General features: G+C 41.6%; 1 protein-coding gene across 1 annotated transcript in view; it reads left to right on the top strand.

Annotated features, from left to right (window-relative positions):
- The first annotated feature begins 5,015 nt into the window (after positions 1–5,015).
- The window catches only part of adgra3 (adhesion G protein-coupled receptor A3), a 132,261-nt gene continuing 110,638 nt past the window's right edge, over positions 5,016–26,638 (top strand). The window contains exon 1 of the mRNA XM_055638260.1: positions 5,016–6,988. Coding sequence (XP_055494235.1) covers positions 6,738–6,988 — 251 coding nt within the window. The 5' untranslated portion in view covers positions 5,016–6,737. The remainder of the gene's footprint in view (positions 6,989–26,638) is intronic.

Below are 26,638 nucleotides of genomic sequence, written 5' to 3' on the forward strand. Positions count from 1 at the left end.
CCAAATCTTATAGCAATGAGCTGTTGCTAAATGCAATGGACCTGCCTATGGAGGGGATCATGATTTTCCACGCTTTTAGAAACTGCACCTGGCACTGTAATGTTGAACAGTTTGAAAAATGAAAATGCAATGAGATTCTGTTTGTCTTTTTTAATGTTTTTTAAATCATTTCTGCCCTGTGCTTGAAATTGCAGTGGAAATGGAAATGAATAGGGTTAGAAAATGCAATGAACTGTTGATTCTTGGGAATGCCCTGTGCTTAAAAACACAATGCACTGGAAGACTGGAAAGGGACATTAAATGAAAATGCAATAAGAAACATTAGTTGTTTGGCCTGCCCTGTGCTTGAAACTGCAGTGGAAATGGAAACTTAAATGAAATGCAGTGAGCTGTTTGGCCTGCCCTGAGCTTGAAACTGCAGTGGAAATGGAAATGAACATGCAATGAGCTGTTTGGCCTGCCCTGTGCTCGAAACTGCAGTGGAAATGGAAATGAAATGAGAATGCAATGAACTGTTTGGCTGTCCTGTGCTTGAAATTGCAGTGGAAATGGAAATGAAAAGAAAACACAATGAGCTGTTTGGCCTGCCCTGTGCTTGAAACTGCACTGTAAATGGAAATGAAAGCTTGCAAGAAACTGCAGTGGAAATGTTGCAATTTTGGCCCTGTGCCGAAACTGTGGAAATGGAAATGAAACTGGAAATGTTTGGCTGTCCTGTGCTTGAAATTACAGTGGAAATGGAAATGAAAAGAAAACACAATGAACTGTTTGGCCTGCCCTGTGCTTGAAACTGCAATGGAAATGGAAATGAAATTGCAAGGAACTGTTTGGCCTGCCCTGGGCCTGGAACTGCAATGGAAATGGAAAGAACATGAAAATGCAATGAGTTGCTGTTTGGCCTGCCCTTTGCTTGAAACTGCAATGGAAATGGAAAATAAATGAAAATGCAATGAGTTGTTTGGCCTGCCCATAGCTTGAAACTGGAATGGAAATGGAAATGAAAATGCAATGAGTTGTTTGACCTGCCCTGTGCTTGAAACTGTAATTGAAATGCAAATTAATTGAAAATTAAATGAATTGTTTGGCCTGCCCTGTGCTTTAAATCGAAATGGAAATGGAAATGAAATAAGTTGTTTGGCTTGCCTGAAACCACTTATTTCGGCCCACAATGCCCCTATTAGCCGAGAAACCAGTCCCTTTTGCCCAAAATGCTCGTAAGCCCAGGGGCAGCATTTTGGCCCAAAAGGCCCCTGCCAGGCCAGGAAAAGTCCAGCAAAAGTACCTTTCACTGTTATTTCACTCAGATTTTTTTAAATCCCCTTTGGCCCATCAAGCCTGTACTAGCCCAGGAGGAGTCCCTTTGGTCCATCAGTAATTATTCCCCTTGCAAGTATTAAACCTCACCCCAGTATTTTTCTCACTCCCTTCATTGACTCCAGGCCAGGATAGACTTTCCTCCTTCATTGTTGTGATCTGCAGGAAAAGATGAAACATTTCTAAAATTCATTCTCCACCCTCTCCCCCCATCTCTGCACAGTCTCTCACCTGTTTTGGGCAGAATTTCTGGCAATTTCTGAGCTGCCAGCCCACCAGGCCTGAGCGACTGAGCTGCCAGCCCACCAGGCCTGAGTGACTGAGCTGGCAGCCCACCAGGCCTGAATGACTGAGCTGCCAGCCCACCAGGCCTGAGTGACTGAGCTGCCAGCCCAATAATCCATTTGGCCCACAATGTCCATACTAGCCCACAATGTCCTGAAAATCTAGGTAAACAACATCTACAGCCTTCTCTCTGTCTGTCCTGTCATTGACTTCCTCAAAGAACTTCAGTAGTTTCGTCAGGCAAGATCTTTCCTTCACAAAACCATGCTGACTTTGGCATATTTTATCATGAACTTCTAAGTACTGCGTAACCTTATCCTTTATAATTGAATCTAAAATCACCAACCACCGAAGTCAGACTAACTGGCCTATAGTTTTTGCTCTTCTGATTTGCTCCCTTCTTGAACAACGGGGTGATATGCCCAATTTTCCAACCTTCAGGAACCACCCCTAACTCTAGTGATTCTTGAAATGTCACAACAAATCTTACACAATCTCTGAGGCCACCTCTTTCAGAACCCTGGGGTGCAGTCCATCCAGTCCAGGTGACTTATCCAACCTCAGACCTTTCACCTTAGCACTTTCTCCTTAGTAATCGCCACTCCACTAACCTCCACCCCCTGACCCTCTAGGATTGCAGGCACTGCTGGTGTCTCCCACTTTGAAGATTGATGCAAAAAAGTTAATTAATTCCTCTGCCATTTCTTGATTTCCCGCTATCACTTCTCCTGCATCATTCTCCAACGGCCCAACTCCACTCTTGCCTCTTTTTTACTCTTTATATATCCGTAGAAACTTGCTATCCTCTTTTATATTATTGGCTAGCTTACATTCGTACTTCATCTTTTCTCTCCGAATTGTCCTTTTAGTTACCTTTTGTTGTTCTTTTCAAAATATCCCAATCCTTTGCAATGTTATGTCTTCTCTTTTGCTTTTATATTGGCCTTGACCACCCTTGTCAACCATGGTCATCTTATTCTTCCCCTCGAATCTTCCTTCCTCTTTGGAATGAAATGATCCTGTACTTTCTGAATTACCTGCAGAAATGCCTGCCATTGCTGCTCTACCATCATTCATACTAATGCCTCTTTTCAGTCAATCTTTGCCAGCTCCTCCCTCATTTCACCCAGAGTTGTGAATCACCCAGACAGTTGTGAATCTGTGGAATTCTTTGCTGCAGAAGGCAGTAGAGGCGAATTCACTGGATGTTTTCAAGAGAGAGTTAGATTTAGCTCTTTGGGCAAAGGGAATCAACGGATATGGGGAAAAAGCCAGAACGGGGTACTGATTTTAGATGATCATCCATGATCATATATGGAATGGCAGTGCTGGCTCGAAGGGCCGAATGGCCTACCCCAACACCTATTTTCTATGTTTCTTTGCCTCAGTACTCCCCTATGCTCAGCTGTGATACTGACACATCCAAATTCACCTTCTTCCTTTCAAATCATAGGTTAAATCTTATCATATTGTGGTCACTACCTCCTAGTGGATCATTTACCTCAAATTCTCTTTTAAAATCTGGTTCATTGCACAACACTAAATCTAGAATTACCTTACCCATGGTAGGCACCACTACAATAGACAATAGGTGCAGGTGTAGGCCATTTGGCCCTTCGAGCCAGCGCCGCCCTTCACGGTGATCATGGCTGCTCTAAGAAACTATCTCGGAGGCACTACAAATTCTCTCGCTTAGGGTCCAATGCCAGCCTGATTCGCCCAGTCTACCTGCATATTAAAATCTCCCATGACCAATGCCTTTCCTACACGTCAATTTTATTTCCTGATTCAACTTGTACCCTATCCTGGCTGCTGTTTGTGGGCCTGTAAATAACTCCCATTAGAGTACTTTTACCCTTGCAGTTTTTCAGCTATACCCACAGGGACTCTACATCTTCTGATCCTCCCATCAGGAAAGAGGCACAGATGTTTGAAAAAGCACACCTCCAGATTTAGAGTTTCTTCCCAGCAGTTATTGGGCAACTGAACTGTCCTCTCAACATCTAGAGAGCAGGCCTGAACTCCCATCTACCTCACTGGAGGCCTTCAAACTATTAATCAGACCTTATTGGATGTTATTTTGCAGTAAACGTATACTCTTGATCCTGTATCTGTACACTGTGAATGGCTTGATTGTAATCATGTAGTCTTTCCACTGACTGGATAGCACGCAACAAAAAGCTTTTCACCCTCGGTACACGTGACAATAATAAACTAAACTAAACTAGATCATGATGTGGATTATTCTGAATGGGTCATGAAAAATGTCACAGCTCTTGCTTTCTATTTTGTAGATTTTTAATAGGTCTTCTTTGCCATTATGACCAGGGCTCTCTGCACTCTACTCATGACTGCGTAGCCAGACTCCATTATCTCAAGTTCGCCAACGACACCACTGGGGACGAGTCAGAGTATAGAAGTGAGATCGACCGATTGACCAAATGGTGCCAGCATGATAACCTGGCTCTCAGCACAAGCAAAACCAAGGAACTGATTGTGGACTTCAGAAGGGGTGGGATGGGGGCCCACAATCCCGTTTTTATCAACGGGTCGATGGTGGAAAGAGTCAAGAACTTCAAATTCCTGGGCGTGCATATTTCCAAATATCTCTCCTGGTCCCAGAACACGGATGCAATCATTTAAAGAAAGTACATCAGCGCCTTGGTTCTTGGTTCTTGGTTTCTTGGCCCTCCAAAATATTCCAAATGGAATTTAAACTGGAGGTGGTGAAGGGAGGTCTCTACTTCCTGAGAAGGTTACGGAGAGTCGGTCTGTCAAGGAGGACTCTCTCGAACTTCTACAGGTGCACAGTAGAGAGCATGCTGACCGGTTGCATTGTGGCTTGGTACGGCAACCTGAGCGTCCAGGAGCGGAAAAGGCTGCAAAAAGTTGTAAACACTGCCCAGTCCATCATTGGCTCTGACCTCCCTACCATCGAGGGGATCTATCGCAGTTGCTGCCTCAAAAAGGCTGCCAGCATCATCAAGGACCCACACCATCCTGGCCACACACTCATCTCTCCACTGCCATCAGGTAGAAGGTACAGGAGCCTGAAATCTGCAACATCCAGGTTCAGGAACAGCTTCTTCCCCACAGCCATAGACTATTAAACACAACTTCAAACAAACTCTGAACTATAACAGCCTATTGCACGTCATCTGTTTATTTATGTGTGCGTATATATATATATATATATTCTATGGTATATGGACACACTGATCTGATCTGTATTTATGCCTACAATATTCTGTTGTGCTGCAGCAAGCAATAATTTCATTGTCCTATCTGGGACACATGACAATAAACTCTCTTGACTTGCACTGTCATTTATATCCCATTGGAATAGCCTTAAATGCTTTTTGAGTCTTTCACTGTTGCCTTATTTCTAAATACATGAAATTCCCATATTGAATCCCAAAGTGCAATTCCTCTAAAACTAATACAAATCACAGAATCTGACTGTTATACACAAACAACCGGGTCAATTCATTCATCACTTCGTAACTAAATTATAAAATAAAATGAGACTGTTGTTTTCATCCCTCATGACTTCAAGACGTCTTCATTGATTTGCACGCAACTTTGATGAAAGGTAATTGACCTAAACCGTCCACTCGTGTTTCTATAATTTGGAGAATCAGGAGTATGTGCACATACTGTAAACATATTTTTGAAATATCTATTTATATATATTATATGGGATGTCATGAAAGGGTCATGAACCTTGTTACATGTCTTGCTTCCATTTCTCATATTGCTGAACGCGTTGAGTTCCTGCAGGCAGCACCTAAAGGGCACTGACACAAACATCGTGTATCCCCTCTACAAATGTTAATTGACCCGCTGAATCCCTCCAGCACTTTGTTTTCTTTCTCTGAAACGTTACTTTTGTAATGTAGTATAATGCTGGTACAGAGAACACAAATCACGGCTTCATTTGCACCTTCAGCTGATAAGTGAACTTTGACTCGTTTGACTATGGGCCGCCCACAGTCAACCTGCGAAAAATCTTGGCGTGCTTTGACTGGGGAATAAAAGTTGATTGGAACAGTTTAAAGACTGAGTACAACTGATAATATCGAAAACCATCCCGGACATATGGGTTCCTGTGTCCAGAGGCGTTAATAAATAACACCCTGGTCGAGCAAGTCGCTGATTGCTTTGTTAGGGGTGAAGCCCGGCGCTCGCCAACGCCAAGGCGGGCTCGACCGCGACGTCCTGAGAAACAGCGCAACGTGGAGGCGGCCGGCCGGTCGGAAATGGGCTCTTCGCTGACGGGAAGTTTTGTTTCCAACCATCGAGCTGACCAAAGATCATAGATGACTGCGAAAACAAAAGACCAGTAGCCAACCGTCTGCACGGCTCGCAACTGCTCGGCGGGGGGTGTGAAAACCAACTCCAATCCCCACCTCCCTCCCACCAGAAAATCCCCAGGAGGAAAACAAAGGCACCAAGTGAAATTTGCGCCCACTGCGTGCGTTTTCTTTGCTAATTTTTCTTTGCTAATCCCCCCTCCCTAGTTGCAACGTTTCCAGCCGAGCTTTCCCAAACACGGGCGAGGAGGGGAGGTATCTGTCCTGAGGTCTGAGTGCTGCGGGCGCCCCCGCAGGTGGTTCGCTGGGCCGGTGTGTGGGAGGTGCGGGAAAGGCCGTGGTGTGAATGATCGGGATCCCTTTGTGTGGCAGCAGGCTCGGCTCGGCTCGGCACTGCACTGCTCTGCGGCTGCTGTACCACTGGTGCGGCCGCCCACTGCCGCCTTCACCGGGGGGTCTCTGCTGGATACAAGCGGCCAAGAAGACGCTTCTCCACTGTCCCGCTGGCACAAAGGATTGCGGACTGAGGACTGATTCCGGGGCTGCTACAGTCATGATGCGGGGAGTCCAGTACACCGCCGGCGCCGGCGATGCTTCCACGGGCATTTAAGTTTTGCCTTCGGACGCGTGGATGTTTTGTAGCCGGACGTAGTGCAGTTTCGGACTTTGAATGGAGAATCACGGCGCATCATCGCAGGGGCCTGGTGGTGGTTGTTGGCTTTTCTGCCCGTTTCTTTTAGCGATATAGAAGGCGCCCACAAACCTCGGGAAAGTTTGCTGCCTTGTACTGAGATTATTTTTTTTTTTACGGCGGCCCAAAAGAAAATGAAACCTCGCACTGCAGACGTGGAGTTGTCAGGGGTGGTTTTGCTGCTGGTGGTCGGGGCTTGCGTATCTGTGCCGAGTGGTTGTAAGCACTTGGATGAACGTCCGAAAAACGCCTGGAAGCTTTCGTCCGCCGCTGTCCCGCCGGCCACCCCAGTCCCCGGGGCAGCCGACAAGAAAGTTGTTTGCACCAATTTGGAGCTGACAGAGATTTTCCCACTCGACACCCTCCCCAACAAGACAGTTACATTGTAAGTATCGCAACTTCTCATGTTACTACATGTAGAAACATATATCGGCACGGACACTTTGTAATGTAAAGGTTTGAAGCTGCGGCCTTTTGGACGTCGCCATCGGCGTGTTTCTGAACATTTAATTCTAGGATTTGAGAGCCCATTTAATTGCTAAGGTATGCATGCCATTTAATGAAGATGCAAAAAAAAAGTCACACATAAACTAGAGTAATACATCAACATAGTCGAAAAATTGAATGAAACTCGAGAGGCGCTGCACCTCATCGATGTAAACTTAGTAAAAACTCAGTAACCTCTAAACAGAATAGAGGATAGACACTTCGGTGAGCAAGAGCTGAGGAGACATTGAACTGAGCCTCTTCCACCTCTCAGGTCACTGTGAAAGATCTCACATCCGTGATGACCACGAGGATTTTCATGGATGTGGAATGTATCCCTGTTATCCTTTCCAGAGTGGATTTCTCAACTCACACTTTAAACAAAGATATTCTGATCGGCATGGCAGTGTGGCATGGTGCTTGTGGAAGTTTGTTGCACTCAAATTGTTCACCGTTTTTTTCCAAAACATGTCAGTATAAATTATAAAGTAAACATTTAGTTGTTCCATTGCCAGTAGATAGGACAACTAAATACTTGACTCTTGATTCTTAAATCAAGTGTACCTAAATGAGTTGACAATGTTTGGGAAAACGGCTCTGTACAATCATGGTTTTAAAAAGGGCCATTCAGTCGTCCTCTGCTGAGCAAAATCTAATGAATAAAATCAATCAAGATCGTGAAACACGGTTGCCGAAAATAGTACGATTTGCACTCGTTTATTTTTAATATATTCAGCCACGGCACTTTAGAAACCCACTCGCAGCTTCTCCTGCGAGGGTGACGAATGCCTAATCAACCAATGCATAAAAATGGAATTAGTTAGGCTATGGAGAAAATAATTTGCTGTGTTATGGGAGAATACAATTGTGAGATAGCACTACTAGAGGTTGACATAGATTCCATAGAGTAAATGACAGCCCTCCTATAATTAATTTATATGATTGCCTGATCAACAAATAGTCCATTCTCCATCATGTCTTTATAAAAATTCTATCAGATCAACAATGTAAAATTATTTTTTGGGTTTTGGGTGGAATGCAGTCCCAAAAACCTTCATATTACTAAACAATCCAAATTATTCCTGCACATTAACGAGTAGCTAATTGCTTTGGAGAATTATTGGCTACAGACTTTGACGTGTAAAGTACAATATCTGTAGACAATGGGCAACAACATTGGAGTGAAGTTCTGACTACTGTAACTGCTTACATAAGTGGATTTGTGTCGTCATTTTCACATCTGGCTCAATTTAGCATATATTTATGTGTAAGAAGGAACTGCAGATACTGGTTTAAACCAAAGATAGACACAACAAGCTGGAGTAGGACAGGCAGCATCTCTGGAGAGAAGGCATGGGTGGCATTTCGGGTCGAGATCCTTCTTCAGACATAATCAGCATATATTTATCATTGATAAGCGGAAATTGTTTTGCAGCAATATTATATGTGTATAATGAATGCAACCTAGAATATTTAAAATATATTTTGAATAATATGTGATAGGAAGACTTTTCATGAATGATATTGAATTAATTTTCCTTCTTGATTTTAATTGTACAATGATTGTTCTACTTGACCAAATCCGACAATGTTTTAATAACTCTCGATTTACATGCTTACAATACTCAACGTGGTGTAGTGGACTGAAAATGATAGAGATTATTTTTCATATAGAAATAACACAGCAAGCTGCTAGCAGGTAATTAGAAAAAAAACACAATAAAATCAGTGCGTTCACCTGAAAAACATTTGTGGCTCGCCTCTCAAATAGAATTTAGGTGTTGAATTGAATTGAATAACCTTTAATAATCATTTACAGGAAATTACAGTGCCACAACAGCTTCAAGACAGACATAACACCACACATTTCAACAGATATCTTCAATACATAATAAGTTAAAATTTTTGTGCATTATAAAACCTTATAGCAGCTGGTATACAAGACTTCCTATGTCTCTCCGTTTTGCACATTGGTGCAATCAGTCTCTGACTGAAGATGCTGCACTTGATCACCTTCAGGGCGTGGAGTGGGTGAGTGGGGTTGGTCATTATTGAGCCTAGTTTTTTCAGAGTTCTGGCCTCTGCCACCTGCTTGACCGTTAGTTGCTCTGCCCCAACCACTGAGCCGGCCTTCCTGATCAGCTTATCCAATCTGTTTTTGTCCGCTATTCGGGTGCCTTCTCCCCAACAGGCCACAGCAAAAAACAGAGCACTGGCCACCACTGAATGGTAGACACTGCACAGTAGGGGTTGACAGATATTAAATAACTTTAGCCTCCTTAAAAAATACAGTCTACTTTGTCCCTTCCTGTACACCGCCTCCATATGACTCTTCCAGTCCAGCTCACTGTCAAGCTGCACACCAAGGTACCTGTGGTTGGCGACCACCTCCACCTCAGTGCCCCTGATGGTGATTGGTGTTGGTTGAGTCCTCCTCCTCCCCCTCCTGAAATCCACAACTATCTCCTTTGTTTTTTTGGTGTTGAGATGGAGATTATTGTGTGCACTCCACTCCACAAAGTTGTTAATTGTGCCTGCATCTTCATAAACATTCATTTCAACTTAAAGAATAGGACTATACCCAGTTTTGTGCCATCTTGGATTCATCGCACTATATTACCAGTCTTGTATTTGTAAATATAAAAACAAGATCTATTACAGGCCACATGGGGACATCTAAACTCATTCCCCAAGCAGCATATCCTTTAAGTATTTGAGCATGAGAATCTGATAAAGCAAAGAATAGCCAATAACTGGAATTCCATCGTCACAAAATATTTGACAAACTGCTTTATACAAGGATGCAATTTTTGACCTCCCACTCTGCAAATGTGAGTCTGAAACGCATCAGAGAAACAAAGTTCATCACTTGCATATTGTAGAGATGATTGAGCTAGGATGGCAGCAGTGGTGTGATACAGAGTTTAGAGATCCTATGTCCAGCAAGTTATTTATCAGAGGTAGGATGTGAATTTTCATGGCTTCACAAAATAAAGTTATTTGAACTAATCTGAAATGTTGCAATTTCAGTGCTTAGTCGTGAGTTGTTGAGATGGTTTATGATAAAAAATTGGATAGGTAATGGATTGTTTACAAATAATTATGGTCTGGAATATCAAGAGATATTCTGGGTTGACCAATTAACATAGGGATCCGGAGATTTTACTTTTTCTCTGGCATAACAATTTTGAAGGCATTTACAAAACTGGGTATAGTCCTATTCTTTAAGTTGAAATGAATGTTTATGAAGATGCAGGCAAATATGTTATCTGCAGTCTGGGAAAGCCAAAGGATTAGAGATTGGGAGTTTGCAATGAGGCATTCTTTTAGACACTAGTCCTCTCTTTCACAATTTAGACATTTGGGCCAATGAAATGTCTGTATCTGTTTATTTGAAGTGTTGACTGTGCAGCATATATCAGATGCAAGAGGCAGGCATTAGCATTGAACAGTAAGCTACATGCCTCTAAGCTTTGGCTTCCACCTCCGGATGGGCTTCCGGTTGACTAAATATCCTCCAGAGATGCTGGCAGCAGGCAGTTCTGTGAGTGGCGTGCGCACCAAACCTCGAGCACTTCTGGAATTCTGCAGTCTGAAGAAGGGTCTCGACCCGAAACGTCACCCATTCCTTCTCTCCACAGATGCTGCCTGTCCCGCTGAGTTACTCCAGCATTTTGTGTCTACTTTCTGGAATAAACCAGCCATTTAGACAATAGATAACAAACAATAGGTGCAGGAGTAGGCCATTTGGCCCTTCGAGCCAGCACCGACATTCAATGTGATTATGGCTGATCATCCCCAATCAGTACCCCGTTCCTGCCTTCTCCCCATATGCCCTGACTCCGCTATTTTTAAGAGCCCTATCTAGCTCTCTCTTTAGGTAATGCTCCATAAGTAAATAGAGAAAGTCTGCAGGGGTCCGAGTGGTGGTTAGCCAGCTTGGACACGTGCTTCACGGCTCAAGTTGTCGTCCCTCGCTTGACGTGGGAGCTGCAGTTCTAACCTGTTTAAGACCAAATGCCTGGGGGGGTTCATTTGATCCCTGGCATTTGTCCGTCACTAATTTGGACCGCAGATGGGACGCATAAAACCCGGCATTGTAAATGTGCGTAATGTAAGAATGGTTGACAATATTCTAATAACTGATGCCTTTACTTTATACTTTATAAGTGAGAGTGTAAATGCTGGAATCTGTAGCAAAAAAAAGTTGAGCAGCAGGAAGGAAGGAATCCGATGGGCCAGGTAGCATCTGTGGAGGGGAATAGACAGTTGACCTTTCTGATCTAGTGGCGAGGTCTGGAACCAGTTATCTACTTGTATTACAATATTGGAGATCGATTAGTATCAGTCCTTTTGTTGTGATGGCCACCGGCAGTCCTGTTTGGGGCACTCTGGCCTCCTCCTTGGCCCTTATTGGATCATCGGTCTCATTTCTGGCTGCCCCCGAGACAGCTGACCTTTCTGCAATTAAACAAAAGCAAACCCTTTCCTGTTTTGACTATTGTTTATATACAAAATAGCCTTTATTCAGAAGAAAAAATATATACAAAACTGTGAAAACTTTTCATACATTCTCTGTCTATACACTCAATAGTTCCATACACTGTGGTGTTTGCACTTATCTTGAAAAAAAAAAACACCCTTGCTGCTCATCTCTGGAGTGATATTCCTCTCCTTGTTTGAGGGGTGTTTCCACTCGACTCTATCCCTCAACGTCCTGCCATGGAAGGACTCTAGTCTGTAGTCCTCTCGCACAGACCCTTTGTATTGGCTGTACCAAGTCCGTTAGCTACTTCCACAGTATGGAATGCGCAACTCGGCAACATTCCCTGATGGACATCTCACTGTGTGAGATGACCAAAGGTTTCGGGCAGATCAAAGAGCATCTTTCACCAGGTTAATGGTCTCCCAGCAGCACTGGAAGTCAATCTCCCCGGGAACTGTCTTTAAATCAGAGAGTCCACTGTTACAGAACTGTTTGGGATGAACTGTGACAAGGACCCTTGCATCCTTCTCCAAATATCTATTTCATCTGAAATTTTATGAAGCGAATTGTACAATGTCTGTTGTACCATATGTAAAACAGAAGCAAGGACAAGTCGCTCCCTGGCCACTCCCTCTCCCATCAGGCAAAAGGTTTAGAAGTGTGGAAACGCACACCAACAGATTCAGGGACAGTTTCTTCCCAGCTGTTATCCGGCAGCTGAATCATCCTACCACAACCAACCAGAGCAGTGCTGAACTAATAGCAATTCTTATCTTTGAATTTGTCAGATTCTTTATTTGTGATGTTAAATATTCTGTTACTGTCCAATTATAGGATAATACCACACAACCTAAATTACTCAGTTTAACAAACTGCTTTCATGTTCATTTGCATTAACATCTGTGCTGTTTGTTGAACTCATTAGACTGAAGTTAGATATTGTAAAGACTGAATATAACATGCATGAAGATATTTCCATTTTCTATCATCATGTGAAAACTGTTTTTGATGTGTTAACTTTCAGAAACCATTGACATTTTCTTTCATGTCAAACTTAAAGCCAAGGAAGAGGTTGCCAGACAATAGAAAGGTGTAATTAGTCATTGGGAACTGTTCCGGTTCAGTGGTGGTGAATGGAACCTCAATCTGTGGTTACGGTTCTGTGTTATTAATGTCTGTTTTGAGGATATTGTTTATCAGATGATAACCATCTGTGGGAAGAAACGGTCTGCAGATAAAGATATTAGTGGAATTTAGATTTAAACATTGATGAATAAAGACAAGGCTAAGTATAAGTTTGAAGTTATACTAAAATAATAAGGTTGTGTGGTAATATTGCAAAATTGACTTGTAAATTGTGTATATATCTGCTGCAAATTATATACAATAGGAGACTGATTTATTCTGCACCGAGCCCATTTGAAAGTGTGTTCACTGTCAACCTGTTTACCGAAAGGTACCAGGTTGTTTGAAATATTAATGATGGCACAACTAAATATTTGGAGGTGCTTTGAATATTCATAATTTTCAATGTTTACTATTCCACTTCAAAGGTTCAATTTAGACTAATAGAAGAGAAGCAAAAAACAGATATTTTAAGAGTCCAGTTAAAATTACAAATAACTGTTTATTTGGTTAAAGGAATACCACAGTGGAAAGGTTAATGATGTATCTATTTTTGAATCTGCTTTGTAACTTTGGCATCTAACACCCTCAATTGGATCAACAATCAGATTGCATTTAGTAGCCTTGATTGAAGTAATGGCCCTGTCCCACGGTACGAGTTCATTCCAAGAGCTCTCCCGAGTTTTAAAAAAAACGTGGCGGGTACGTCGGAGCTCGGGGACGTCTCTTAGCGCTAACGGTAGGTACTCGGGAAGACTCCCTAACGGCAGGTAAGCACGGGAAGACTCATGAAGATTTTTCAACATGATGAAAAATGTCCACGAGAGCCCCGAGTACCGACGAGTGGCCATTACCGTAAATCTCCCAGTTCGGATCAGGGCAAACTCGGGAGAACTCTTGGAATGAACTTGTACCATGGGACAGGGGTTTTAGTATGACTTTTTTTTAATTTGAAGGCTTAACCAGATATAATTGGATGACTGATCTTCTTTCAACTAAATGAATATCTAGTAATTTGCAATTTCCAGTTCACTCATCCCTCTTCACCCCCTCTCCAGGTACTTCCCCTGCAATCACAGTAACACCTGTCCCTGCACCTCCTCTCTGTCCAGGGAACCCAGCGGACATTTCAGGTGTGACTGAGGTTCATGTACACCTCTTCAAATCACAACTACTGCATTGACTCCTGGTGTGGCCTCCTTTATACCGGTGCGACCAAGTGTAGACTAGGTGACCGTTTCATCAAACACTTCAGGTCTGTCCGTCACGGCTTGCTGGATCACCGAGTTGCCAGCTGCCCTTCCTATTCCCTCACTAACCTTTCTGTTCATTGCCTAAGTGAGGCCACATGCAAACTTGAGGATTAGCACGTATTCCATTCAGGTAGTCTACAAAATCAATGGTATGAACATTGAATTCTCCAGTTTCAAGTAATATCCCTCCCCCATCTCTTTCCTGGGCTCACCCTCACCCCGTGTGCACACATTTCTCCCTTTTCCCCTGACCACTCTGCTCCTTTCCACTCCTCCATTGTGCATTCATGTCCCATGACTGAGTTGCCTGCTTCTCTTTTATCCGCCGTCGCCGTCCCCTTGCATCCATGTCCCATCCTGTGGTTTTACATTTCCTTCCTCCTCCTTATCTGACACCCTTTTAACTTTTCACCTGTCTTTCCCAGTTTTCTATTCCATTAGACTGAAGAAGAGTCCCAACCTGAAATGTTATTTGTCCATCCCATCCTCAGATGCTGCCTGACCCGTTGAGATCCTCCAGCTCCAGTGTGTTGATCATTGGTTAAAAGATCATCCTAGTTTTAAGTTACATTTCCGATATTATAACAATGACTACATTTCAAAAGTACTTAATTTACTGTAAAGTATTTTTGAAACTTGAGATTAAAAAGGCTACAGTACAAACAGAAGTGAGCCATAATGTCCTTTGCTCTCTTTCTTTTTTATATTATTTTGTGCTCTTTCTCATTCTTCTCTTTCCTTCCTCTCATTGTTCATCTCAACCAAGTCTTATCAAGTTAATCATTGAACGTATCGTATGTTTTCTCTAAGAGCCATTCTTGGAGTGTTGCACCTAGCCATATATAAGGTATCGAGACAAAGAAGCTGTAGACAGGAGAAGCACACGTACACTGTCATGTCTGTGCCTGCTTGTTGCTAGATCAGACTAGAATGATATCCACTGGCCTGATCTTTCCTCATACCCACCTGTTCTTTGCCAAAAGGTTTATTTACTTTTCAATTAAGTTAAATCCTGTCTGATTCCATTCATTATTGTGGAATTTTTTATGCTTCTATAGTTTGTTTCTCTGAACCTCCCTGAAGTTATATTGTTGATGTCTCATTCTTATCTCTCCAATGATGGAAATTTTAAAAATGAAGCATACGCACGAGACTAGGTCAATTTCAGCTGCTTGTGAGCAACTGAGAGATTAAAAAAAAAACCAATTGTAAATGTCTGGGATAACTGTTCCTTGTGGTGCATTAAAGCAAGGCAGGCACTAGCAGAGCAGTCATTTGAGAGTGCCATTTCGGGAGAGGTGAAGTGCTGTGTTTGAAGGTACGCATTGAGGCTTTGGGTCGAGAGGTTTTGGCCAGGAGGCTGAGCAGTAGGTATCACCAGTTTCACTTTTAGTCTTGGTGCTGGTGGTATGATAGTCATGGCAGTGGTATTGTCCACCTGCAGGATGTGGGAAGTCCTGGAAACTGAGTCCCCAGTGCCCCTGAGGACTACACCTGTGGGAAGTGCATCCAGCTGCAGCTGCAGGATGTGGGAAGTCTTGGAAACTGAGTCCCCAGTGCCCCTGAGGACTACACCTGTGGGAAGTGCATCCAGCTGCAGCTCCTGACTAACCGCATGAAGAAACTGCAGTTACAGCTGGACAATCTCAGGATCATCTGGAAGATTGAGAGTATCTTAGTGAAGTGATCACACCTGAGGGGCAGGCAGAAGGTAGATGACTGACCACCAGGAAAGGGAGTGGACAAAGAGTGCAGGAATTCCCTGTGGCCATTTCCCTAAAAAGTTTTCCCTTTTAGAATTTATTTTGGGCGGGAAATTATCATTCGGAGGAGAGCAGCAGTGTCAGTCAGGAATGTGTCACCAGCCCTGGCTCTGAGGCACAGCAGGGTAGAGTGAAGTCAGATTTGTGATAGCAGACTCATTACTCATCAGTTAAAGGGACAGAAAAGATATTATGTGATGAGACCCAGGATAGTGTCTTGCCTCTTGGTGCCAGGGTTCAGGATATCTCAGAGTGAATGCAGGACATTTTCTAGGGGTGGGCGAGCAGCTAGAATTTATTGCACACCTTGACCCAAGTGACATAGGTCGGAAAAAGGATTTGACCTGCAGAGTGACTATAGGCAGAAGTTAAAACTCAGGACTTCGAGGGTAATAATCTCTGGATTACTCCCTGTGCCATGTGCTAGTGAGGGTAGAAATAAGAAGATAGGATGGTTGAATGCATGGCTGAGCAGTTGGGGCAAGGAAGACTGGTACAAGAGGAACAGATTGGATCTGAACTGGGAGGGATGCATTAATAATAATAATAAACTTTATTACAGACTCGAGGTCCAGACAAGAGGCAACATTACATTAAAAAAATAAATAAAATAAGTGCATATAAAATCTTGGTATATCACTTATAAAAGCATCATAAATTATATTAAAACAAAACACAATACATGTTAAAAATCCAGATTAAAAGAATGATCAGTGTCCTACAAAGAGACAACGATACCAGTGTCTCCACAGCTGGGGTTCGTAGCGTGTAGTGCTAACCCTTATGTTTGACAAGGCCACAACAATTACATTTTTAGAGTCATTTATCCTGCAAATGAATTTGTACATGTGATGTCTTCGGATAGCTTCTAAAGTACTGACTCCTGCAGCCACAAACATATTACTGGCACTACACCATCTAGGTTTCTTTAGCAGTGTTCTCATGGCATTGTTATATGCCACCTTTAGTCTCTGCAAACTTGTCTTTCCATAGTTCGACCACAGGTGCGCAGTGTAGAGTGGTGTGCAGTATGCTCCAAATAGCGACATCTTAGAGAACGGGAATTGTCTAAATCCCATTATCGTGGCAGACAGTTTTGTAAGTCCTACTATGGGGGGCTTAAACTATAGTGGCAGGGAGATGGGATAAAATGCAATAGTAAGGTAGGTGGAAGACTGGAAGGCAATTCAGATATCACCAACAGGACAGCATAATGGGGAGCAGTGATCGACTGTTTGATTAATTGCTTTTATTTCAATACAAAAAAAGACAGTTTAGGTGGATAAACTCAGGGTGTGGATAGGTAGAACTCAGAATAGGGTATTGTAGCCATTATGGAAACCTGGCTAAGGAATGGACTGGACTGGAAATTTTCAGTATATTGGTGTAACAGGCGAGATGAAGGTGTGGATAAGTGAGGTGAAGAAATTGTTTTATCGATTAAGGAGAACATCAGGGCAGCAGTCCGAGATGACATTAACTGAAATAATCCAGTGAGGCTATAGGGCGAGGATGAAATATAATAGAGGAAAGATCACGTTGTTGGGATTGTACTATAGACTTCCAAATGGTCAATGGGACTTAGAAGAGCAGATATGCTGGGAGATTGCAGACAGCTTCAAGATTAATAGAGTTGACATTGTATGATATTTTAACTTTCCCAATATAAAGTGGGACTGCCATATTGCCAATGGCTTAGATGGGGTGGAATTTATCGAACGGGTTCAGGAATGTTTCCTCTGGCAAGGTGTTGAGGGTCCGACAAGTAAGGGGGGGGGGGGGGGGCAAAGATTGACCTATTCTTTGGGAATTGTGCAGGGCAAATGACTGAAGTGTCAGTGGGTGAGGACTTTGGGGACACTAACTACATTCTACTTATTCTACAGGTTGCAATAAAGTTCCTTTATTCACATGAAACTCACAGAGTAAACAGTATACACATAATAATGATAAGTACAATAAGTACAGCGACAAGTTCAGAAGAGCAGAATGAAGCAAGATTGTGGTGCTATCTGAATTAGTGTAAAGATCATTAAAGTAGATTAACAAAATAACCAAATGAGATCGAGTTCAGAATGTGGCATGTTGATAGGCATGTGGCAGCACCCCTAGGAAAGGATTATGAAAGATATGAAGAGTTCAGGCACTGGCTAGCAGCGGAGAAGAAGCTGTTCTTGAACGTTGACATTTATAATTTCAAGCTCCTGTATCTTCTCCCAAACGGACAAAGAGAGAACGGGAATTGCCTGGATGGAAGGACGTGACGAGCCGGTGATAGACTGGGCTGTATTCATCACTCTCTGAATGTTGAGTAGTTGCCATTAGCAGGCTGAGATGCATCCTGTGTTTACTTTCTATAGTGCATCTGTAGACGTCAGAGAGACTCCTCGTGATCATTTGATTGGAAAGGAATTTCTGTGAGGAACAGAGGGGTAGATGATCATGTGCTTTTGACCTAATTGTGTTTAGTTAAATGAGTTAGTTTAATTTCAGTGACCTTTTACCATATTTCACTTTCATGGCTCAGCAGAGAATCAGTGTTGTTTTTGCTGTTTTATGGGTGCTAGCATGCAAGTCGTTGCCATGTAGGATTATGGCATTTTTGAATAGCATTTTGATCATGGTAGATACAGGACAGGTGAATGCACATATTGGGGATTACCAGTGAGCCTCTTGATATTGCACACTACTTTCAAGTATGACTAGGGTATTGCCATATCATTTAAAGTGTGCTCATTGTCTTGCATTTCCTATTAATCTATGTGAAACATAAAATGCTATTGAGCTTTTGTTGCATTAGCTGGAGTTATTTGGCCTCGATGTGACCTACATTGGTGCGGCTGCAATTATTCCTTGCTAGTGAGAGTGCACCTATTGGAACCACTGCTGTGATGCTGCTCCAAGTAGTTATTGTATAAATAATTTTAGCTGGTTAATACCAACTTTAAAAAAATGGTTGTAGTAATTGGGTTGTTGTCTAAATTGAAAGGAAGAACTGAGTCAAATGATTTGCCCTTCTGTCAACCACAGTGGTTGAGATCTCTGAGTGAGGTGATTTTGTAGTTTCAGAGAAAAATACTTTTGAATCCATCATTTTGTTTATTCATGGGGTGCATATTTATTATGAATGATATACATTTGCTACATTTTCTCTTCTGCAGATTACATAAATATTTTTTAACTCGCCCCCTCCATGACACACTGGTCAACCTGAGGAGTACCTTCAGCAACAGACTGGTTCCACCAAGATGCAGGACAGAATGCCACAAGAGATCCTTCCTACCTGTGGCTATTAAACTGTACAACCCCTCCCCCTTCTGTCATGGGGTAGACTGAGACTTCCCTCCCCCCCCCCCAACTCAATCTTTGCACATCCCCAAAGCCTCACCACTCTTCACTTTATTTTCATGTTTCATGTATTTTGTGTTTTTATGACTGTTAGCAAATTAATTTCCTTCCCGGGATAACTAAAGTTCTAACGTATCGTAAACCGTAGTTTGTAGCTTGCTGAATAACATTTAAGAAACATTTAAAAAAAACTTAATCCTGATTTCCTTTATCTTTAAAAGTGTGACATTCAGCCAACTCCTCTTGCCACTGGTATATCCAAGTTCAAGATTAGCCCATATGTTCCTAAATTATCTTCATCGTCCAAACAAATAAATTAAAACATAACCCCAAATGAATGTTAAGCCAACTTGGCTAATGATTACTTCATTTATTTTTGTTGAACAAAATTATTACAATACCACTGCTCAATCCAATGATGCTCTGCTTTTCTGGGCACAACGTGTCAGATCGCCCTGCTGTTTGTGCATGCCCTCACCCCCTCCACAGCTCACATAGCCACACATACAATTTGCACCTGGGTGCTTCCATTTGAGTCTTGATCATGGTGGCCAAACCACAAGATAACTAGCCCTCCGATGGTGAAATCCAAACTCTCTCTCCCCCCCCCCCCCCCCCCCCCCCCACCTCTTCCTGGCCTGGAATGATCTGTTAGTTTTTTGGGAGCTTGTTACCCTTCAATAGCCTTTGAGCTACTTTTAGAAGCTTCTGATATTAAGGGAAATTTGCAAACAATTGAAATAGATCTTTATTAAGTTTTAAATGAATTAAGTTAAATTATTTAAAAAAATAAATAGTTTAAGCTACTAGGAATTAAATAAAACACAACGTTTAGCACACTTGCCTGCACCTATCTGCTTAATGAAGAGCTGTAAAGCCTTTCAAATGAATGGGTCACGCGCTTTTCACCAAACATCCCAGACTCACCGCTCATGCACTTGGCATTCATCCCATCAGCTGAGCATGTTTGTGCCCTGTCCTGGGTTTTGGTCAGCCCTGTGACATGGGGAGGTCAGATGTCTCTGTCTTCCGCATTGGAATGCACAGAAACAGAAGTATGGAGCAAGTTAACGTGCCTGGAGGGTCTCTGTGGTACTTTGGGGAACCCTTTGGTTAGCTGCATCGGAATTTTAGCCTATTATTTTTTCTCAGTTTTGTTAATTATTTCCGATCCTGCCACTTTTCCTGTTTAATATCAAAGCCAATACTTACATTTATTCTCAATAAAAAGTGTAACTTTTTCACCTTGGGTGGTCTTACCATCATTTTCATTTTTATATGTTCTATATTGTTTGAAAAGCTATATTTTAAATGTTATTGAAATACAAGTAACTCTTGTATACACATCCTTTGAAGCTCTGTTCAACTCTCTTCTTTTTCTACTCTTTGCTCCCCTGGTAGCTTGGTGTCAGGTTAATTTAGATGTGATCCTTCCTGTCTTCAAGTAACATTTGACACTTCAATTAAAGCTTCTTCCCATTGGACCAGAAAGCTTTTAATTTAGCAATCAGGTTTAGGATGCAGCCTAAAATGGTTCCACTCTGATGTTATACTATTTTGTAGTGATTGTAGGCTTTGAAGTCTAAAGGAAATATAATCTAGCTGTTCACATCACAGGCCATTAATCAAATTGTGTACCATTCATGGTGATATAAATTGCCTTTGGAAGGGAAATGTGAAAGTGTCTTTTTTACTTGCACTTTCCGATGTTTTACTGTGTCACCCTTCACATGAAGTTGACCTGTAGCATCTTTAAAACTTGACTTCTCCACCATCAGCTGTAATGAGGTATGTTAGATACATATATCACACCACATTAACCAATGGTAATGGTAACCATGAATATCCTGTTTTAGGATTGTAGGTTTTTCTGTCTAGTGTTGTGTATGTCATTTGTTGTAGTTTGGGGAAACAGAAGGCCCACGAAGGAGAAATGTTGAAAAATGTCATCCCCTAAACTAAAATAATGGAAAGTACTTGTGACTAGTGCTGTTGGAGTAGATTTAGTTCAAATACAGTGCTTAGACAGGAGACATCTCTGGAGAGAAGGAATGGGTGACGTTTCGGGTCGAGACCATTTCTTAAGACTCACCCGGCCCGACCTCGACTCGAAATGTCACCCATTCCTTCTCTCCAGATATGCTGCCTGTCCCGTTGAGTTACTCCAGCATTTTGTGTCTACCTTCAATTTAAACCAGCATCTGCAGTTCTTTCCTACACACTAAAAAAGGAGAGTTCAGTTAAATACTTTAATTATTGTTGCACTTCCTTTGCAATCAAATTATCCACTCCAGCCAGTACATATATTGATTGTGGAAATTGTTGGTTTCATTTGACATATTGCCAACAAATAGATCTATTTATAAAATAATAATAACAGTGCAGTTTGCATACTTTTTGAAGTCTTATTGTAAATTGGTTGTCTAACTAAACAATGAAATGGGTTTAGCCCTTTATGGTTGGCTGATGAATGCACATTATTCATGGTAACTTTGTTCATGTGAACTGGAGCTCATTCAGTGTGGTGCCAACTCATTAAGTACAGGCTGCTAGATGCATATCTTCATGTTTCTTTCCAGACATGATGCTTAATATTTTTGTTTGATTAAAATGATCACTGTTTGTGAATGATTTTAATGTTGCAGAAGAGTCCTGGTTTATCTTGAATGTCTCTTTATCCAGCAAATTACTTTTTGTATGGAAACCTTGTTTTTTATAGCTCAGCTTAGAAGAAAGCAAAATATCAGGTTCCTTTTAAGTGGTTGAAATGTCAGGTGTAGGATATGAGTGTACAGCCAGTGGGTGAGCAGTATGATCTGGTTTTAAAGTGTTTTGTATTCTACAATTAACTATATTCATTGAAAATAAGAACATAGAACATGGAATTGTCCAGCATAGAAACATGTCCGTGCTGACCTTGATGCTAAACCAATCTCCTCTGCCTGCATGTGATCCATATTCCTCCATTTGCCGTTCTAAAGGCCTCTTAAATGTCACTGCCATATCTGCGTCCAGCATCACCATTGTGACAACACATTCCAGGCACCCACCGCTCATTGTGTAAAAAAAAAGCCTCATCTCTACGCTCACTGCACACAATAATCCAAATACAGCATAACCAAAGTTATATAAAGCTGCAATGTAATTTCCTTACTCTTCTATTCAATGCTTTGACCATTGAAGGTCAGCTTTCATTTTCGTTTTAGAGATATAACGCGGAAATAGGCCCTTCGGCCCATCGGATCCGCGCTGACCAGCGATCCCCGTAAATTAACACTACCCTACACACACCAGGGACAATTTACATTTATACCAATTAACCTACTAGCCTGTACTTCGTTGGAGAGTGGGAGGAAGCCGAAGATCTCGGAGAAACCCCACGCGGTCACAGGGAGAACGTAAATCTCCGTACAGACAGCACCAGTAGTCGGGATCGAACCCGGGTCGCGGGTGCTGCAAGCGCTGTAAGGCTGCAACTCTACCGCTGTGCCACCTTTATAGGTGGCGAATCTGTGGAATTCTTTGCCTCAGAAGGCTGTGGAGGCCAAGTTAGAGGGATATATTTAAGGCAGAGACAGATAGATTCTTGATTAGTACTGGTGTCAGAGGTTATGGAGAGATGGCAGGAGAATGGGGTTAGGAGGGAGAGATAGATCAGCCATGATTGAATGGTGGAGTAGACTTGATGGGCCGAATAGCCCAATTCCTTTCCTATCATTTATGATCATAATTTTTACCACTGTCTAGTTGTGTTGCCCATTTCAGGGAGTTAAGAGTTTGGACCTCAAGATCCTTCTGTAAGCAATCATGTTTTGTTTGGATGACATGATTAATGTAGTAACACATGCTGCATCAAATACAACCATTCAATTTATTTGATCTCTTTGTATTTCACCCTATTTGCTAGCAAATACTTCTATTATGATTTTTCTCCTGCACTCAGATTCATGGGACTGCTTTAACAAAATATAAATTGTAATTTTGTAAATGCTGATATCACTATTGAGGCATTTACTTTACCTCCAGTCAGCTCCTAATTTTGGAAAGACGTGGCCTCTCCTAATGTGCACTTTCAGTTTACGTTGCAATGCAGTTCAATGTATACTTTTGGTGATGCTGCGCTTGTTGTGATTTGCATTTCATCGGATTGCTGAGCATCACCCAGACAACAAAGGGGCTTCTAAGTATGGAATTGCAAATGCACACTTACAAATGCAGATTCAGAACAAATGCCAACCTGGCAGTCAGCTTTTTTTTATTGTACGAAGGGTTTACAAATCTCTAAATGATGCAAAGATGTTTTACTGGGGTAAAAAGGAAGGAGATTGTAAATGGTGAAAATTTGGACTAAAAGAAAATTGGGAATTGGGGGAAGTCAAATCAATACCTGATAGAAAAAAGGTACACGTTTTAAGTGAAAACTTTAAGTAAAATTGTTGATTTCCTTCTAGTTTGTAGTTTTTTTTAGTTTAACGGGAAGATTCACACATGTAGAGTTATTTAGGAATCATTGCAAAAGGCTCATAACAAGCCTTAACGAAGCCAGTTAATCCACTATCCAAAGTCTGTCAATCTCCAACTTGAGCAGGATGCTCATAAAAGTGTTAGTTAACTGAATTTTCTGTTTTGTTTGCTTCCATTCGTGATTACCAGATTGTATTGATTCTCATTTTTTTCATAATTGGTCCTTGTATTGGAGAGATAGGTCTGTACTCAAGCAGAAAACAGTATGGAAAAGATATTGCAAGATATTTTGAATTTTCTTCTCTTTTTTTGTATACATGTTAATTTCTTTAATAATTGTAACCTGATAGGATTTGGAAAAGGGGTAGACTGGTTTCTGTTTTTAAATATTTCCTCTAGAAATATTTGCCTTCATAGAAAACCATAAAAAAGTGATAGCTAATGCTATTATTACTTGCTCAGTCCTTTGCTGGTGCACATTTGGGACTTTAAGCTGTTTATACAGCTGTTAACTATTTTAGCTTGCTCGTGCATCACAGTTATAGTCAAGATTGTTTCCTGTTTGGATTTAAACATGTGTCAATCTGTTACAGTTAAGTTTCTCTCTTCAGTGAATTACACTACCATTAGTTTATGCCTGAACTTTCTGAAAAAGCCACGTATAGGCTCTGAAGCTAAAAAAAAACGAAGCTCTGATATGAATGAACTACTGTATTGGAGCTGTTACTCCAGCTTTTTGTGTCTATCTTTGGTTTAAACCAGCATCTGCAGTTCCTTCCTACACGTACTGTATTGGAGACTAATATATCAGTTGAGATTTTAGATTTGGACTTTTGAAGAGCACTAACACGCAGCTGTTTTATCCAAGGGTATTCAAACTTTTGATGGGATATGTAGGACCTTCTGTAATTAATTTTGCATTGTTGTTTGATGTAGTTATAAAGTCCCCTTTGAAAATTCTGTCTGAGTTGATTAACTCCATAACAGCAGCATAAGTGCACGGTTGTATTGCGTCACGTCTATGTTTCATTTATAGCCTGGTCTAGGGTTGGGGCCCGAACCAAGGTTGATGTTAAATGCATCGAGACTGACATGAGAATGTAGTTTCACTGCCCTGATCTTCATAGACATTTACACTGACACCTGATTCACACTCCTCATGTTTAACATTGGTGTGAACCTGGAACCACTTTGAGCTACAAACTGAATTACATATAGCGTAGCAAGTGAATTTTAGTTTTGTTTGATCTATGCTTATACATATGAATTATGTAACTTTATTTCACACTGGTAGGGAAATTACATCCTATGAATATGTAAAAGGTTTTATTTATCAAGTCTTTTAAATTTTACACTGAAACATATGCAATATGTTTTGTGAAAAGTTATGTGAAATACATGTAAGGAATGTGTTCAAATAATAATCATGGAAGCTGTTTCTTTAAAAAATCTAAACAGAATGATTTTGATTTTGCTATTCCCAAAAGATCTTCCAAGCAGCTGCTGGTGCTTTGTTATTTTCAATCCTGCAACATTACTAATGTCGAGATAAAGGTTTAGCCACTTGGTTATTGTTTTAAAACTGGAATAACTCAGCAGAGCAGACAGCATCTCTGGAGAAAAGGAATAGGTGACGTTTCGGGTCGAGACCCTTCTTCAGACTGAGATTCAGGGGGAAATTGTTTTAAGCAGATAATATTTTGTGAGCTAGTTTGCTTGGTTATTATAGATTTTTCATGGGAACCCATTGTAGAGCTGGTAGTCACTTTGTGTAACAATCCCTGTCGCTGTTTGTCACCATCATTTGGCCTTTAAGGTATCTTCCCCTTGTCTCTGTTTTGTTTCCCCTTTATTTGTTTGTCTTCCTTTCTCTTTTTGGTTCCAGGTAATAGACTGTAATTAAGGTGAGGCTGTGGGACTAAAAGTCAAAGGCTTGTTTTAAACAGCAACCAGTGGGGAAGTACAGGTGGCCATAGACAATATTTTTAAGTACACAGTGAATGAGTGGTTAATTATCACTGGTTAATGGGAGTGATATTTTTCCATATAATGTGAAGGTCCCATAGAGGCAACATTGCAGTAGAATAGACTATGCATTATTGGTTTCAAGTCCGATGCTAGCCTGAGGTACCAAGAATGACACTTATTTATTATGTAATGTGAGAAATTGTTATTTATATTCTCTCATTTGTATTGGGTCAGTTTAAGGAAAGAGGTTCACCTATAGTGAATGTAATTACTGGTTGATGGCAAAATATTCAAGATGATATTAACATTGAACCCACGTTGTCCCTATGTGAGCTAAATCAACCAAGGTACTGCAACATTTATCATAACTTGCTCTTTTTGCAAAGGTTCCTCTCCTCACTGGGAATTCTGAGATTTTCGTATTGCTACCACCTTGTAATTCCCACTGCTCTCTTAATTCTTTAATCATGTTTTACCCAGACCTATTATCACAGCCACATGTCCTTCCTTGGTACTTGCCTTTGCTGCCTGCTTGTCCTGCATGTCTATTTCAGAGTTGGAGCAGCAGTGGGGGGATTTCAAAAGGAAGCTGTTGGATTTGCACAAAATTGGCCAATTGAGCAGCCAATAAAAGGAATGCAAAGTGTAGGGGAGTGGCCTGTTGGGAGAGAAGCCTTGCTGAGGTGAAGTGCTGTGTGGAGAGTCAGTTGGCTTTGGCTCGAGGCTTCATAGTGGAGGCTGAGGAGAGGGTGACAGGTGGTAAAGGTACTGTCTGCCATTTCTTGTATGTTGTACTTTTTCTCCCCCTCCTGGCTTCATTGCAGCAGAGATGGCAGGTAGAATCGTGCAATGTTCCTCGTGCAGGGTGTGAGATTTTAGAGAAACTGCTGGTATCCCTGATGAGTACACATGTGGGAATTGTGTCCAGGTACAGCTTCCTATTGGGGAACTGGAGCTGCAGCTGGACAACCTCGGGATCATCTGGGCGAAGGAGCATTAGCAGCTGAATGTTCTAGGGTATACATACTACAGGAGAGATAGAGATGGGGATAAAAGAGGAGGAGGTATTGCTCTATTGTTTAAGGGGAGTGTCATTGGCAGTAGTCCGAGACAACGTTACTGATGGCTTGTTCAGTCAGGTT

This window comes from Leucoraja erinacea, chromosome 1 (genome assembly GCF_028641065.1).
Source record: "Leucoraja erinacea ecotype New England chromosome 1, Leri_hhj_1, whole genome shotgun sequence".
In the NCBI taxonomy this organism is placed as follows: Eukaryota; Metazoa; Chordata; class Chondrichthyes; order Rajiformes; family Rajidae; genus Leucoraja; species Leucoraja erinaceus.